This window comes from Sceloporus undulatus, chromosome 5 (assembly GCF_019175285.1).
Source record: "Sceloporus undulatus isolate JIND9_A2432 ecotype Alabama chromosome 5, SceUnd_v1.1, whole genome shotgun sequence".
Classification (NCBI taxonomy): Eukaryota; Metazoa; Chordata; class Lepidosauria; order Squamata; family Phrynosomatidae; genus Sceloporus; species Sceloporus undulatus.
In genome coordinates this window covers 167,715,689-167,727,673 of record NC_056526.1, presented here as the reverse complement: position 1 = coordinate 167,727,673, position 11,985 = coordinate 167,715,689, and the positions used below count along the sequence as shown (strand labels likewise).

General features: G+C 39.3%; 1 protein-coding gene across 1 annotated transcript in view; it reads left to right on the top strand.

Annotated features, from left to right (window-relative positions):
• Positions 1–11,979, top strand: part of NPNT (nephronectin) — an 83,812-nt gene extending 71,833 nt beyond the window's left edge. Inside the window, exons 12-15 of the mRNA XM_042469699.1 lie at positions 2,898–2,993; positions 4,693–4,791; positions 6,119–6,375; positions 9,188–11,979. Coding sequence (XP_042325633.1) covers positions 2,898–2,993; positions 4,693–4,791; positions 6,119–6,375; positions 9,188–9,283 — 548 coding nt within the window. The 3' untranslated portion in view covers positions 9,284–11,979. The remainder of the gene's footprint in view (positions 1–2,897; positions 2,994–4,692; positions 4,792–6,118; positions 6,376–9,187) is intronic.
• The last annotated feature ends 6 nt before the right edge of the window (positions 11,980–11,985 follow it).

Genomic DNA, 11,985 nt, shown 5'->3' with positions numbered 1-11,985 from the left:
CCCATGACATTCTTGCAAACAAGCTTGTAAAATGTGGGCTAGACAAAGGAACTGTTAAATGGATCTGTAATTGGTTGACGGGCCGAACCCAAAGGGTGCTCAACAATGGCTCCTTTTCATCCTGGAGAGAAGTGACCAGTGGGGTCCCACAGGGCTCTGTCCTGGGCCCAGTGCTATTCAACATCTTTATCAATGACCTGGATGACAGAATTGGGAGCATACTTATCAAATTTGCAGATGACACCAAATTAGGGGGAATAGCTAATACCCCAGAGGACAGGATCAAGATTCAAAATGACCTGAATAGACTAGAAAGCTGGGCCAAAGCTAACAAAATGAAATTCAACACGGAGAAATGTAAGGTATTGCACTTAGGGCGGAAAAATAAAATGCACAGATATAGGATGGGTGACACCTGGCTGAATGATACTACGTGTGAAAGGGATCTAGGAGTCTAAGTAGACTACAAGTTGAACATGAGTGAACAGTGTGATGCGGCAGCTAAAAAGGCCAATGCTATTTTAGGCTGCATCAATAGAAGTATAGTGTCTAGATCAAGAGAAGTAATAGTGCCACTGTATTCTGCTCTGGTCAGGCCCCACCTAGAATATTGTGTCCAGTTCTGGGCGCCACAATTCAGAAAGGACATTGAGAAACTGGAGCGTGTCCAAAGGAGGGCGACAAAAATGGTGAAGGGTCTGGAAACCATGCCCTATGAGGAACGACTTAGGGAGCTGGGGATGTTTAGCCTGGAGAAAAGAAGGTTAAGAGGTGATATGATAGCCCTGTTTAAATATTTGAAAGGATGTCATGTTGAAGAGGGAGCAAGCTTGTTTTCTGCTGCTCCAGAAAACAGGACCCGGAGCAATGGATGCAAGCTACAGGAAAAGAGATTCCACCTGAACATTAGGAGGAACTTCCTGACAGTAAGGGCTGTTCGACAGTGGAATGCACTCCCTCGGAGGGTGATAGAGTCTCCTTCCTTGGAGGTCTTTAAACAGAGGCTGGATGGCCATCTGTCAGGGATGCTTTGATCTGGATTTCCTGCATGGCAGGGGGTTGGACTGGATGGCCCTAGTGGTCTCTTCCAACTCTACGATTCTATGATTCTATGATTCTATGCTCTTTGAGAATGACACTCTCAGAATCAGAGACGGGTGATGGCTTCCATTTCAATGGCTAAGGAATTCCACTCTGGGTCCAGACTTTGAAGGAGGTATCCTATTTTGAAGATAGGGTTCAGCATCCTGAAGAGCTTGCTTAAAGTTTGGTGTAATACTTGGAGTGGACAGAGAAGCCACTAGTGAACATTGGTTAAAATATTCTTCCTACTTGTGGCCAGTAGGAAAAGAATTGCCTAAAATGTATTCTAATAAAGGCTTTGCATCTTCTTTTTCTAAATGATTTTTATAATAGCTTGGGGGGTATACATGTTGTATTGTTGCTACAGCAAGGACAGGAACAACAGCTGAGCTTTAGAAGAAACAGAACCACAGTTATTTGTTATGTATCATGAAACCTATTTGTTCCATGTCAAACTGATAACAAATACTACTTTTTGCATCAGTATTGCGAACTGCAAACTTATTTTGGTGCCTTTCGTAGGTAATTTCTTTCAGTACTGAAGATAAAATGAAACCACATATATTCAAAAAGCCAAAGGATGCATTAATATCTGGAAACCACAATAAATTTTAAATGCCTGGCTTCTGTTACTGGATGTCTTTTTGTCTCTGAAAAGGGAATTCTAAAGACAGCTGAAAAAAGTGAAGTACAGTGGTGCCTCGGGTTACGAAATTAATTCGTTCCGCGGCTAATTTCGTAACCCGAAAAACCTTCGTAAGCCGAATTGCCATAGGCGCTAATGGGGAAAAAAGCCGCGGCTCTGCCGCGGCTCCATTTAAAACAGCGCTGGAGTTTTTTCGTAACCCGAAAAAACTTTCGTAACCCGAAACAATAAATCCCTATGGGATTTATTCGTATCCCGAAAAATTCGTAACCTGGGTATTTCGTATCCCGAGGTACCACTGTAATCGATTTTGCTACAGTTTATAGCTGTTTTGCATCACTAGTGTTTGTGTAACAGATAATGCTGTACAACTTTGGAATACATATATTATGTTGTAACAACTGTCCAAGGAGTGGTGGGATCAGAGAGACCATGGAGTCATGTCTAGGGAGCAGATCTCATATCCACTCTTCAGTTGTATCTGAGTGCAGTGATGTGGAGATCTTCCCTTTAGAATTGGGGAACCAGCGCACACAAATGGTTTGTTTGTAATCATAGAAAAACAGATTTAAGGTAAAACTGGTATACAACTAGCTGGACATAGGCAGGCATAGTGCAGGATTTTCTTATGACTCCTGCATGCATAATGGATGTTGAGCTTGGAAAAGCTATCTTTTTCAAACTACAGTATATCTCCCAGAATCTACCATGCCACTGGGTGTGACTGAGAATTTCTGACCTTGTAGTCCAAAAAAGGTATGATTTTTAAGGTCTGTACCTCTAGTTTGTCCCTCTAAGATGCCACAGAAGAGTTGGTCTTATCAGAACTGTAATGACTCTTATATTTTTTAGAAAACATCATAACAGTTATGGAAGGAAAAATGGAAGCATTCAAGGGAAGAGCTGCTCCATTTGAAACATTTCTTGGGCTTTTTTTTACACACTTTGGAGAGAAACTAGATAATGAATGTTACTGTATGAATTATGGAGGGTGGGCAGTTATGAATCTATGCATGAAAAGCGATTAATTAGATTTTGCTCCTGGAGACTTCAGTGCCAGAAGCATTTCCTCTATTTTTTACATTAAAGGTGAAATTGGTCAGTAACCTATTTCCTTATCTATTTTATTAATTCTTTTTAAATTACTTCCTTCCTCCTTTCCCTCCAGTTCCACGCCAGCCTGGAGTGAGCAATAATCTCTTTGAAACATTTGAAATTGAACGAGGGATTAGTGCTGATGAGGATGAAGCAAACGATGATCCAGGTAGCCATCACATTTCTCCCTTGGGATCCTGTGTGGGTTCATTTGCCAAACAACTCTTTAAAAAAAACAGCAACCTGTGTGTGTGTGTGTGTTTTGTGTGCCTGTGTATATTAATAAAACACTTTTTAGTTCTTGTGCTTTGAATGTGATTTCTAAATCAAGTGGTTAATAGCTCAGACAGTGTTTGGACAGCCCAGTCTTAAGGCAAGATGCTTTAAAGAAACTAAGCACATTAAACATATTGTCACACAGAAGGATTAAACTGGTTTGAGCTGACTTCATGTAAAATGTAAAATCTACAGGGAAAGGGCTGGTTTTGTCACTGTGCTGCCCAAGGCAAAGCAGCAAACGGTGCCCGCCCCACATCCACACATCCAACCACATCAAGGTGCATAATCTCCAAAGCTATCCAAGTTATCTTGGTATATGAGGCAAAAAAATCCCCCGATAACTTCTCCTCCTTCCTGTCAGTAAATATACAGTAACAAATTAAATAAGTAACAATTTTCTCTCTTTTCAGGACACCCACCTCACTGTTAACCTAGACCAGGGGTAGGCAACCTGCGGCCCGCGGGCCGGATGCGGCCCGGCGAGGCCTTGGGACCGGCCCCAGCCCAGTCCTGTTGCCGATTGCCGCCGGGGCCTTTGGGGGGCAATTGTCTATAGAAGCCTCAGAAACATGCATTTATATTAATATTTTTTTTAAAATCAGCAAATTTTTTCGCATGTCCTCCATTTTTTAAAAAAAAGTATCTTCCATTTGAAAATTTTGTCCTACATTTGTCCTGGTTTATTTATATATTTATTTTTTTAAAAAAAAAATTATTTAATTATTTATTTTTTTGGCTTCGGCCCCCCAGTTGTCTGAGGGACAGCAACCCGGCCCCCGGCTCAAAAAGATTGCCTACCCCTGACCTAGACAGTAAGGATAGTTACAAGTTACAGTTACAAGTTCAGTTTTTAGCATTTGTTATACCTTCAAACCACTCTTCCCTTACTAGCCTCCCATTAGAGGGGGCTGTGAACACATTTGTACCTGATTACTTTCAGTGCTGCTGCAACATTTGGTAACTCCAGACACATTGGTCAACAAGAACAATATGTAATTTATTGTCCAAATTCTGTCCCGCGTTTCCCAACCATGCCTACATATAGCATGTATACTTTGCGGGACTTTCAACTTTTTTGATGTCATCTATGAAAATTAGCTAAGGGTATATTAAATATTTTATCAGTATGCCTTTGAGGCTAATCATATAGACCATATATCCATCCTTTAGGCAGCAAACATTACTTATGGGAATATGCTGCATTTTTCACTTCAACTACAGCATTATTGGCAAACATATACACATCTTTAATATTTGTGCACACAAAGCAGTTGTATTTACTGTATAAAAGCATGGCCTAAGGTTACTCACCACATTTAGTTCTTGATTTATAGAAAAAATTAGAGCCTTATAGGAGCCTTATTGTAAAATTCAAAACTCACCTTTTGATATCTTAAAACTTTGACCAAAGAAATAATGTGTGTCAATGGATGACCTTTTAAAGGAGAGTGGAGAGAGAGGGCAGCATTAAAAAAAGAGCTGGTTCTGCATGTTGTAATTCAATGACTGTAGGCTTCCCCCAACTTTGCAGTTCATCTGCTGTAACCATCAAGGCCTTCTCCTGTTGACTTTTGCCTTCTTATTTGCAGGTATTCTTGTTCACAGTTGTAACTTTGATGATGGCCTTTGTGGATGGATGAAAGAGAAAGATGATGATTCACACTGGGAACCTGTTAAAGATTACTCAGGTATAGCTTGATTTCCATGCATTTAGTGTAAGTCACCAAAGATTAAGAGAGCATATCATGTGGACTTCAGTTCCCATTATCCCTGGTCATAATGGCTAATGTTGAAGGAATATGACATCTGTAGTCCAAATCATCTGGTGGGGAACATCAGGTTGGGGAAGGCTTCATATTATCCACATTACCGCTCTACACTCTTATAGTGCTGCTGTTCCACTTTTACTGCTCTGGCTGCCTCCTGTTGCATTCTGCTTTTTGTAGTTCAGTGAGGCCCAAGAGCTCTCTGGCTGAGTGGAATAGCAGTGCTATAAGAGTGTAATGCGGTAATCTGGTATGTATCCTTGAGTCCCTTTATTGGGAAAAAGGTGGAAAATAATTGAATAAAATAAGTAAAATAAGTAAAATAATAATAATAATAATAATAACCAGCAGCCAACAATTTTTTTAAAGAAATGTACACTGGTAATTTTGGATTTGAAAACATTTTTCAGGAAGAAAGGTCCTGAATGTGCTTTCTGATACAGCCATTGAAAAATAGCTGAAGAGATTGTAGTTGAAAGTAACTAGATTTAAGGTAGAACAATTTTATGTAAACACCTTTTGGATTCTAATGTCTATTCTCTAGTCGGCATTTCCATACTTTTATTTTTATGACAGAAAAAGAGGAATTGTGTTTTATATAGTTATATATATTGGTTCACCATAGGGTCGCCATAAATTGGAAATGACTTGAAGGAACACAACAAAAAAACAAGTAGAGCCTAAATACCCTAAAGGCACCAGATCCCTTTTGATCTTGATCTGGGTTCCTCATAAGTTGTCAGGCAACTTGAAGGCCAGTGCACATGCACAGATATGCACACACAGAGAAATGTTGATCATACACCATCACAACTTTTTGGGTTCTCGTGGTGGATTTCTTTACTAACTGCGCAACTACCACTTTTTGCAAATTAGCCCTCTTCAGCTACGCAGTCCTTTCTACATTGTTGGAGGGTGGAAATGCTGCAAGGGCATCATCTGCACAACTTCCCAAAGACTTCTCGAGGTCCATATGGATGCCTGTCATACGTCTCTGTTTATCACCCCACTCTCCAACAATATGGAGATGGCTGTGTTGGGGGCTCTCCATCACTTAAAAGCTGAGTGAAGGGAAAAGTTGCATCAAGAGATGTAGCTGTGGCAGCTTAGTTATGTGCCATACATACATTTTCCAATGCACGATTACAGCCTATAATTTATGCTTTAAAATGTAACTTCACAAGCTCTGATTCCTATAAATATTTTGATAATGTTGTTATTGTTGTTGTTCTTTTTTAAAAAAAAACAGGTGGACAATATTTATCTATTTCTGAACCAAAAGGAAAAGCAGGACGAGCTGCCCGTTTGATCCTTCCACTTGGCCATTTGGCTCAGTTGGGGGATCTGTGTCTGTCCTTCCGGCATAAAGTGTCTGGGATGCATTCCGGTTTGCTTCAAGTCTTTGTAAGAAAAGCTGGTGTTCATGGACCAGCAGTCTGGGGAAGGAACGGTGGACATGGTTGGAGACAAACACAAATAACATTGCAAGGATCTGGCATCAGAAGTGTGAGTATAGTTCTAAGATACAGAGAATGGAAGAAAGAGGAAGCTTTGTGTGATTCTGTTGCTGGGTGTAATATTACTTTCTGTTAATTTCTAAGAGTTTTAAATACCTGGGGTCCTGGGTGGTTAATGTAAGATATATCTTGAAAAAGCACTGTCTGCTATGCACCTTTTTTGGTGACACATTCCAAAAATTAAACTTCCAGAACTATCCTTTTAAAATGTGTTATTTTCATATTATCATCATCCCCCTAACATTACACCTTTTCCATTGAACTCCTATTAATGTCTATCCATTTTCTTAAAAAGAAAAGAGGGAATACAATACAAGTAGCTTTTGAGTTTTGAAGGATGAAATAGCTGTTTACCCTTGTAAATATAAGGAAGGAGTGAATGTCTTCAATACTAATGAAGAAGTACATAAAAGATACATATCCATGTTTTAGGTATGGGGGTGTGGGAAATATATATATGGCAGGGGAAATAATGGGCTGTGTGTTGGTTGATTTGTTTTGTTGTTTTCATTTCTGTTTTGTGTGAAAACTTAATTTAAAAAGTAAAAAAAATTATACATAAATGTCAAATTAGAGATAGGCTGCAATCCAATATCCTCTCATAGCATAAATATCTACATGCAGAGACACACTATGTCATCACTATGCATCCCCATGCAGAATAGCAACTTTGCACAATGCAGATTTATAACTGGATGCCATTGTGCAGTGCCACACACTCTACAACCTTCTGTGCACAATGTGCATCTGAAGTGTACAGTTTACAACTGCAGTGCACACACAGTATGTGCAATTTCACATCCACAGCTGTCATTTGAATATATCTGTTGCACTAAGGCAAATAATTTGCCCACATACATAGACCAACTTACACAGATATATCTCACTAACAGGATTTCAGCCATAGAGTCCAGTGGTTTCAGTGAGATTTACCCAGGTATGCATGTGTAGGATTGCCACTTCAATGCTTCAAAAAACCATGGTAGGACATGACCAAATTGGAATATGAATTGTAATTTACTTGGCAACACAAAGTAAGAATTGAATTGAACTAAGCTATATAATTGTTTTGAATTTTGATTGAAGTGTTTCTGTCCTCTCATACCTGAAATACTGTAGCTTTAAAAGAATTCCCAATTAATGAACTATGATTTGTCCCAAGATTAACCTTTGAGATATGTTGTCTTTGTTTAAGACACATGTTTTTCTTTAATATCCTGTTTCTTGGCTTTGCTTAAACTACAATTTCCAATTTGGTCACAGAGAACCATGAGAGATCTCCTGGATGTGATTCATGTTGGAGCCAACAGTAGTTGGTTGGATCAGCCCAATAGTGTCAAAAGAGAATGTATATACAATTGAAAGTTCTCATGCATTCATGCATTCTTTCAACTGTTTTCATGCATTCTTTCAACTGTTTTCATACTTCCTCTTTTATGAAGTTGTTGAGTGGCCAAAGGGATCTTAGATTTTAACAGGAGCACATGGCTGCCAGAGTTATCATAGGCAACACCATTCCTGTTGTACTTCAAAAGTGGCTCTCAAGTGGTTCACTGTTCAGAATAATTCATTTTTGCAGGGTGGAACTCTCCTTGAAATAGAGTGTATCCAGATGGTGTTATCATGGAACAAAAAGAACTTCCATATTTAAAACCAGACTTGATGAACTACAGCAGATTTTATGAGCTAGTAGATGATGGTAGCTCACAAGGTTTCTTTTTGAATACCAAATAATAAACTTCTTTGGAAAGATTAAAGCAGATATATTGAGATCAAAGCGATCATTAATGAAGTTGTGGAGACAGTGTGCTTTATCCCAAGAAGGGATATTCAACTGTGGCTTTCCAGCTGTTTTGTACTGTACTGTGCCACATGGTCCCTAACTGTAACCCTAGCACAGCATAGTGGCATCCCATCCACACAGGCACCGCCATCTTGACATAAGCGATGTGCAGTTGCACATCGCTTATGTCACGAATACGCCATTGGCACACTTGTGATGTGCGCCCGGTGACCCAAAAAGAACCTGTTTTTTCTGGGTTCTTTTTCGGATGGAGGAATGCCAGGCAGTTTGGCTGCTGTGGCGTCTCGCTGAAGGGAAACATGCCACCGCCAGTGTGCCCTTTTGGGGTGGTCTGTCCCGGGCCATAGTTTACAGGACATCCAGATGTTCTTTTTGTCCAAAGATCAGAGTACTCTTAGGGATCAAGTTAATGTGAATATCCGTAAACTGTGCATATCCTTGAATTTATTGAAGATCACCAAACATGCTAGCCAAAGCAGTAAACACCAGGGATACAATATCATCCCTTAGAGCTAATGTCAGTAAGACCAAACCTCCTGGGATAACAGCAAATTGCTTTGTATATTTTTGTGTTGTTTTTTTTTTTTTTTTTTTTTTTGCTTTTGGGTTACTCTTGTGTTCATTGGGGAAGCACAAATGCCAGAAGATACTCATACAGATGCAGCTATACACTTTCAAATCATAGACAGGTCTTGAGTATATAATGAAAGATGTCAGAGATGTTGCATTAGAAAACATACAGATATCAAGTAGCTCTGTCTTTGTAGTCATGCCTCCTACTGCTAGCCCCCAAAACTTACATTGTAAGGAGAGCAGTCTCCCCAACACATACGTTTCCACATTATCTGTGAACTGGAGGATGAGTGGGACACATCCAGCTATTGTTCCCAAGTGCCACTCTGAATTTATGATGGGAACTCTGAGAAGCAGTGCTGTTGGTCATGTAATATACTCTCTATGTTACGGCTTATCTTTGAAACATATCTTCTTTCCCCAGGTTATTTTCAAAGGAGAGAGAGGGAAAGGACAGACGGGTGAAATTGGACTGGATGATGTGAGCTTGAGGAAAGGCTTGTGCTCTCAAGACCATTAGTGGTACAGACAATCTGGCAAAGAGAACATACTTTGTTGTCCATGCCTCTTGGCCAAAGTGGGTGATAAGTTGAATAATTCTTCTCCCTCATCTTTGTGAAATCCCAGTAGACTGCCATCTAAACAAAGCAAATTTTCTGCAAGGGCACAGCAAGATCAAACTTATGCTGAAGACTGCAATTAACAATTATCTGGCTCACATACATATGATATGTGATAAAGACATCCTGAATTCTGAATTATGGATATAAATATCCTTTATGAAGAACAAGTGACTAGACATCATCAAAAGGATCCTTTGATACACATAACAGTTGCATAATGGTATTTTGTGTGGTTTCCATTTTTATTGTTGTTTATATAATATCATGGAGCTAGTTCAGCTTCATAAACTGAAAGTAACTCTCAACTGTGGTTCTACTACTCTTGAATTTTGAAGACACACAAACATTTATATATATATACTAGCATTTTTTCTTTTGGATTTGTTTTCCTTTTTATTAAGAAGAAGCAATTATAGAGTAGGCACTGCATCCCTTAATATTAGTAGTGCTGTGTTCTGTATAAATATGTATGTATACTAATGTATTTATATGTGGTCTTTTGTAAAAATTAGTTGCAAGATAAATTGGCAGCTAAACACATCAAAGTTAGATTATTATATACATATCCACTGTGATAGTCATGGGAAATTACTCTTTTCACAGTTTGTCACTAATAGATAATCATTATCTCTAAGCTAGCAAATTATTTTATATGGTTATAAAAAAACTGAAGTGACCATTCAAAGACATAGCTGTGTTAGACTGGAAAATCACTATGCAAAGAGAACTTATAACAGCTTTGAGACTAACTGAAAGAAAAAAGCTGGTAGCACAAGCTTTTGTAAACTTGAATCTACCTCCTCAGTAGTGTGGAGTAGGCTCAAGTCTATGAAATTTCATGCTACCAGCTTCTTTCTTTCAGTCACCAGATTCTACAAGATCCTTTTGCATACTGAAGTGACCATATAAGCAACAATTGTGGATATACTATGTCATCAGAGCTTGCGCATTGTAACTATGTCTCTGGACCCAACTCCCCACCCCACCCTAAAAACACCTACTATGTAAGCCTGGAACCTCTGCCAATGGAGAGTTTCCTGAAATACAAGGGAACAGGATTGCAAGTGAAGAAGCTTCCAGCCCTCTCCCAGTAGCAAGGTATTTTGTGACAGCAAACCACTTTGAGACTGTCACAGTTGCTATCACAAAGCACTTCACTGGTTAGGGAGGGTTGGAAACTTCTTTGCTTGCTTCCTTGTTCTCTGGCCTTCAGAAACCCCTCCGATGATAGAGGTAGCAGGTTTATACAGTAGTTTTTTGGGAACACTTTTGGTCATTGCATTGCGGCAAGACCATACATGTGAATTCCAAAAAAGTTACAGGTTCATTTTATGAAGTATATTTTATGAATATAAACAGGATGCAAGCCCTTAATGCAGTGGTTCCCAACCTGTGGGTCGGGACCCCTTTGGGGGTCAAATGACCTTTTCATGGGGGTCGCCTAAGACCATTGGAAAACACCTATTTAATTACCGTTAAGAAGTAGCAATGAAAATAATTTCATGGGTTTGGGTCACCACAACATGAGGAACTGTATTAAAGGGTCGCGGCATTAGGAAGGTTGGGAACCACTGCCTTAATGGCAAACTGGATATCAAGTTTCAAGAGAAGCAATCATTATCCAAGCCAAAAGTCTTCTCTGTGAAGAAAGGGCACATGTAATTGGTAACAATAGGAAAACCTGGCTATTTTAATACTGATAGACAGGAAGTATTTGGCAGGTTTGAGTTCTTTTTCTCAGAAGTTATTAAAAGCCAAAAGACTAATTTGGCCATCCTGAACAAACGGCAGATATCCTTCTGTTGAGTTTCTGTCTTCTTTCATCACAATCATTTTTGGAGAGACAATCTGATCTTCAGGAGCAGAGTAAGACTAGTAGGTGAATAAACACTAAGTTATTGCTGACCACACTAGGACATTGGAGAAATGGTCCTATATTTCTCTGATCTTTATGGTGGAAGGGGCCACACAGCTCATCTCTCTTGTTAATTACATATTTGTTTCCAAATTTTATTTCTAAAGTTCTATATTGTGTCTTTCATTTTGGCTTGTAGTCCCACAGTAGCAGACAGAAAAAATAGAACTATAATAGTTAGCACAATAGAATGACAACAGTACAATGTAAAATTCTAATATGAGAGACATGGAAGTGGCTTAGAAGATTTAAAACAAACATATTAGGAAAGCAAGATATTCTTCATGGAAATATGATGAATGGGTGACAAACAAGCATCCCCTGGGAGGTGAATCCACAAGCAGTGTTCAATGTTGCAATCTTTTATTGTGTACCTTCAAGTCATTTCTGATTCATGGAGACACTAAGATAAACCTATCAGAGGGTCTTCTGGGACTGAGAATGCGAGAGTCGCCCAAGGTTACCCTGTGGGTTTCCATTGCTGATGGGATTCAAACCCTGGCCTCTAGAGTCATAGTCCAGCACTCAAACTACTACATGATGCTGCCTTTATCTGTTCCTTCATATGGTAGCAGCATCTTTAAAAGAGCTTAAGATGTAGGTTTGCCAGGAGATAGGATGATAACAGAAGCAGACAATCAATACAAAAGGATCATGGGCGAGACCTGGAGATTTTTCAGATTA